This window comes from Seriola lalandi, unplaced genomic scaffold (genome assembly GCF_002814215.2).
Source record: "Seriola lalandi dorsalis isolate HSWRI2012SDOR001 ecotype SW California unplaced genomic scaffold, Sedor1 jcf7180002054506, whole genome shotgun sequence".
Classification (NCBI taxonomy): Eukaryota; Metazoa; Chordata; class Actinopteri; order Carangiformes; family Carangidae; genus Seriola; species Seriola lalandi.
The window spans coordinates 65,092-71,104 of NW_019525059.1; the positions used below are offsets into that span (position 1 = coordinate 65,092).

General features: G+C 44.2%; 1 protein-coding gene across 2 annotated transcripts in view; it reads left to right on the top strand.

The window, feature by feature from the left end:
• The window catches only part of dnah9 (dynein, axonemal, heavy chain 9), a 127,756-nt gene that overhangs the window by 40,818 nt on the left and 80,925 nt on the right, over positions 1-6,013 (top strand). For both annotated transcript variants that reach the window (XM_087175838.1, XM_087175837.1), the window contains exons 35-37: positions 750-907; positions 2,435-2,573; positions 5,598-5,885. In XM_087175838.1, coding sequence (XP_087031964.1) covers positions 750-907; positions 2,435-2,573; positions 5,598-5,885 — 585 coding nt within the window. The remainder of the gene's footprint in view (positions 1-749; positions 908-2,434; positions 2,574-5,597; positions 5,886-6,013) is intronic.

The following is a 6,013-nucleotide window of genomic DNA, read 5'->3' on the forward strand; positions in this document are numbered from 1 at the left end:
ACACACACACACACACACACACACAGAAAGTTAATTTCTGATATCTCATTCAGTCATAATGTAGACAAGCGGAGCGTTGGCAGTTCATCCATTCAGTAAACCCCGGCTGATAACATGCTCATATTGATGAAATTGTGTCCCTGGAAAAAAAAAGGTGCATGCTGCATAACAGTTTGACAGGCTGTTACAAATCGATGTTAATGATATGTTAATGAGTGATACCAAACTTTCTCAGGCTACGTCCCACGTGAGGGTTGCAGGAGGCGGGAGTGTGATTAGACACTGAGAAACTTTCTGATAATGTTGCTAATACAGAACGGCGGCTCGGTGGTGCGACGGTTAGCGCTGTCGCTTTAAAGCAGGAAGGGTCGAACCCTTTTCTGTGTGTGGAGTGAGCGTGTTCTTCTCATGCCTGCGTGGGGTTTCCTCCGGGCGACCTGTCCAGAGTGTAACCCCCCCGCCCTAGCCTAGCCCCCGCTACGCTAGCAGCACGGCTCAAGGGACGGCAGTGTCGGTTGGTCAGTCCACCACTGTCAGACTAAAATATACCAAAAACTACTGGATGGATTAGAAACAAATTTGGTGCAAACATTCATGATCCCCTAAGGATGAATCCTACAGATTCTCATGATCCATATAGACTCTAAACTACTTATAAAAAACTATTTCACAGACAGTTTTTAATCCTCGATGCTACAGACGCATGTGGTTTGGTACCAAGAAAGTTCTCATCAACTTCTGCTCCGTAGGTCAAAAGTATCCAGGACGCCATTCGAGATAAGAAGCGGAGGTTTAACTTCATGGGAGAGGAGGTGAATCTTTGCCCGTCCGTCGGCATCTTCATCACGATGAATCCAGGCTACGCCGGCAGGACCGAGCTTCCCGAGAACCTCAAGGCTCTGTTCAGGTGAGGAGCCCGACGACCCTGATCACATGTAAACAAGCCGCGCCCCTCAGATATAAATCACATCACATTGCAATGAATTCGTAGCATTAAAGGAAACATTACAACTCTCTCAGAAAATATAATTTTACGGTTGTTAAACTTGCCCTGTGATAGACCGCAGACCTGTCTGAGGTGAATCCCTCCTCTTGCCAATTACGAACCAGCACAGGCTCCAGTCCCGCAACACTGAGCAGGACCTGCCTCAGGATAAGCATGGATGAGCGGATTGATATTTAAACTTACACCTTAATTGGGTGATACGGTTGAATCTCTGCTTTCAGTACAAAATATCAAAAAAAAAAAAAGCTCAATTTTCAAACCGCAGGAAACAAAGTGGTTTCTCTCTGCTGAAGGTTCGGTTCACCCAAATTACAACACAAGGGATGAAATGAAAGATTGTGTGGATTATTATATCAGTCCACACTGACAGATCTCCGTGATCGCTATCAAACCTCAGACATCCAAATGACTGTGGTGATTTGGTGTTTGTTTTAACTTCTACTGCATCCAGCTGGTTAAAGGTTTAATTAACCTGTGAAGTATCTCTGCGTCTACCTGACGGACACCTGAATCATTTCTAATAAACCAAACACGACCATCCTTCATCCGAAAATCTTCTTGTCCCCGAGAGATTTCTGTTCGTGAGAATGAGTGGATGTTCAGGAAACAGGCCGTCGACTGATGGACTGTATTTAACGTAACTGAAGCCGTCCTCATATTCCCTCCTGATCACATTTTCATTTAATTAACAGTCATTTGTCAAAGTGACACGCGGGGTCGGTCTGAGCCACAGCGATGGTACTCGTATATAATTGTTATAATAATGTAAATTTACCTCGTTAAAACGTCTAAAAACAACTCGACCTGTGTTCTGCTTGATGTTTCCATCAATTCTCAAACCAGAGAAACGTGTGATTTTAACCATGGTAACGCTCCGTTTCATTGGTCGCCTGTCAGTGACATCACATCCTCTATGATCATATGTCATGTGTTGTGTTTTTAAGACACTTTTTACACCTCAGCTCGTTATTTGAACCAGATGAAAGATTGTAGTCGCCGGTCGTCTGGATCTGAAGTCATCAGAGGAGCGAGCCCCTCCGTGACGTCCTGTGTCCACCGAACAGTGTTGGTGAGACGCTGTTTGGTTCACAGTTTTATTGGTTTTAATCACCTGGTCTGATTGTTGCGGAGAGGACGAGACCTCTGTGGATAATTCGTCTCCGGGTAAAAACCTCCTGAATGACAAAACAACAACTCCCATGATCCCGTGCTACCTCACCACGTCACCCAACGCCGTCTTTTCTCCGTGTTTTGATTGAGAGACTGAGCAGCAGAAGTTCCAGACTCTGTGTTGTGCATGTATGTGTAGTTCAGTGTAATTCAGTGTAGTTCAGTGTTGTTGATGATGAAGCCTTTATTCATCCAGGACGATGATCATGAGCTGCAGCTGAGCTCATCTGAACGCGTCCTCTCCGTCTCCCCCCGCAGACCCTGTGCCATGGTGGTGCCGGACTTCGAGCTTATCTGTGAAATCATGCTGGTGGCCGAGGGCTTCATTAACGCCCGAGTCCTCGCCAGGAAGTTCATCACGCTCTACACGCTGTGCAAGGAGCTGTTGTCCAAACAGGTACTGTCTGCACGCTGCGGCGCTCCACATCTGATACGCTTAACAAGAGCCAGATACATTTCCACTTCAAAGCCCAACAACTGACACAATGCTCTTGTTATATTTGAGGCTTTTGATAAGGGAGTGACTCAGAGGCGCCACACAGGAGCCGACTTTCTACCTCAACTGTCTGACTGAAGTGTTACATGCATATGAATAAGAAGCTGCAGGGAGTTTGGATGTTATTCCATCTAAATTCGTCTTTAATCCTCTTCTGGTCCTCCGCTGTTTTACATGTCCTGCCATTATTTTAATGATTTAAAAAAATAGAAGCAATAAAGTCACTCACAGTGATGACTAATAGTAACAGTGGAGCTGGGTTTTATGAGCCCTCAGCTCTGGATGATTTCCCATGACCACAGGTCCATTTAAGTGTCATAGCTGTGTTTCTCTTTATGGCGGTTTTATGAAGCTCCAGCTCTTCAGACTTTTTTAAATTTCACCTTAATGACACTTTTTTTTCAGCCGTTTTCCAGAGTTTCATTTCACGTTTTCCAACATTAGCAACTGAGCGGTAATGAAATCAACTAATAATGAGCAGACTGCTTCTCTAAGCTGTATTCACAAGCTGAAACTGCAAATCAATGGAAAGTGCAGATTCAGGTTCTACTTTTCTCTAGTTACAACAACTGGTTCATAATTGTGGATTTAATGTTACGTAAGTTCTGCTGCATGTGCCTGTGCAGAGTGACTGTGCTGTTTTTAGACTCCAGCGCATGGTAACAGGGAAATATATCAGGAACTGCAGGGGAGCTGGAATAATGCTTTAATAAGTTTTGGGCCTCCATGTTCCACGGCTGTGTGTGTGTCTGTGTGTGTGTGTGTCTCTGTGTGTGTGTGTGTGTGTGTGTGTCTGTGTGTGTGTGTGTCTGTGCTTTGACCAGTTCAATATATCGTCTTTGACTCTTTGGGGAGACGGACAGACAGTAGCTAAAATATCACACTGATGTCTGACTCGTCACATGAACCTGATCAGCCGCCCCGGGGCTCCAGAATCAGCTGATCCGAGAACAGTCCTGTGTTGCTCTAGTGAAAGTTTATATTATTTGTTACTTGGTGCCAATTTAATTTGTTTATTAAAGACATCATGATACAAACAGGAGGAGGGGGTGGGGGGTCTCCGGTGAAGAATCTTCTGCTTCCTCTTTATCTAACGTCTCCGTCTCCATTCAGACATTTTCAAAATAAAAGAAAAGTCAAAAGTGCAGTATTTGTATTTTAAGTGTCGTGGAGTAAAAGTCAGAAGTTTCCAATAAATAAAACTCAAGTAAAGTGCAGATACTCAAAAAATGTAGTTAAGTACAGTATTCAAGTAAATGTACTTAGTTACTGTCCACCCCCGACTGACACTGATAACTGCAGTGAATCAGTGTCTTTTCCTGCCTTGGTTGAGAACATGTTCTACTGCTACTGACACAATAAAACTTACAGTAAAGAACGTAAAGTACATAAGCTGTAAAATCACCAGATGGATTCTACAGTAAGTCTCATGATGAATGTTATATGGATGTTATACAATGACACAAGGAGTGAACTACTGTAGTTTTTATATTTTATATTTCATGGTGGGTGGATGTGTTCTGAGTGTTCAGCTCTACTCTCCATGTTAATCCTCAGATAAAACACCTCTGGATAAAATGCACAGTCCCTGTAATGTCGCACTGATCCTCTGTGATAATGTTAGATGTGCACTTGTGCGGCTCCACATGCTGTTGGTTCAGTAAACACAACCTCTGCAGCAGGAGGAGATTAAACACGAGCCTCTCCTCCAGCGTTACATCATCATGTTATTTCATCAACTTAACAAATAGAAAAAAATAACAAAACAGTAATAAGTAATTAAAAAGTAATTGTCAGGCCTTAATTGACTGTTAAGCGACTCATGAACTCGTATCAGAAATTGTCCAGAGCCAATAAATTCTCCGACTCAACAACCACGAGCTCCTCTGAGCAGCTGAGTCTGGATCTGAAAATGAAGCTCAGTGATGCTACGAAGCAGAGGAGGCTATAAAAAGATATCAAAGTGCTTCCAGCTTGAGATTTCCACTGTCTGAAATGTCAATAAGAAATGGCAGTTAAAGGGGGGAGCTGTGCAAGTCAAGACAAGATCTGCAAGACCAAGAAAACCTTCAGATAAAAGTGCAGCTCTGCTGGGCAGAGAGGGAAAGCAGAACCCCTGTGAGACTGTAAAGCAACATGACAATGATCCAAACCTCGAAATCCACCATGAACCACGTCGTGAACCCTCACAGTCCCCCTGACCTGAACGTCACTCAGATCTGTAGATCTTTAATCTGCTGTGCACAAGAACTGGAGAGACCTGCAGGAAGAGAGGTGCAACGTTTCCGAAACCAAACGAGAAAGACTCTGATGTCGGCCACAAAACACTGAAGTCAGTTTTTAGTCTCACACTTTAAGATTCTGTAACATCTGGCTGGGTGACTATCTGCAAGACTAGATTGCTTTGAGCTTATTTCCCATCATGCCCCTGGTGGAAATTTACAGGAAATTGTCTTTATTCACATTATTATTATTACAACATTATCATTTATTGGGATCCCTGTTATCTTCTGCTACGGCGGTCGCTAACCTTCCTGGGGTTCATATAAACTCATTCATACACAAACAAACAAACAAACAGGACAGGATCAGCTGTTTCCTGTCTGAAGGCGACAGCGTTCACGTCATTGAACGTCACTGCCTTCATGAGACTAAAACCTTTGTATAATATTAAATTATAATATTTGACTGAAGAAGCTCGGATGACCACCTGATGCCAAAACTCTCATGATTTTATTCCAACGTTGGAAACTGTGACGGTGAAATTGCCTGAAAGGTCGTTCTGCTTTAGCTGCTACAATAATAATTACTGGAGTTGATTAAATAAGCTACTGAAGCTGTTGTGAAATGACATTTTATAGATAAAGTTTTGTTCAGTGACGGTTCATGATGTCCGCTCACTGTTGTCCCTCTGGCTTCTTAAAGGACCACTACGACTGGGGCCTCCGAGCCATCAAGTCGGTTCTGGTGGTGGCCGGCTCCCTGAAGAGAGGAGACCCGGGCCGAGCGGAGGACCAGGTTCTGATGCGAGCGCTGAGAGACTTCAACATCCCCAAGATCGTGAGCGACGACATGCAAGTGTTCATGGGCCTGATCGGAGATCTGTTCCCCGCCCTGGACGTCCCCAGGAAGAGGGACTTGGACTTTGAGAAGCACGTGAAGGAGTCCGTCCTGGACCTGAAGCTACAGGCCGAGGACAATTTCATACTGAAGGTAGAGACGATTCGTCGACAGCCTGCCGGCGGTCTTCATGCTTGTCTGCTGCAGTTTATCAAATTCTGCTTTGATTACAACTCAAAGTGTTGCTCAGACAGAGATGAAGGTGTTGGGGGGGCGGCGGC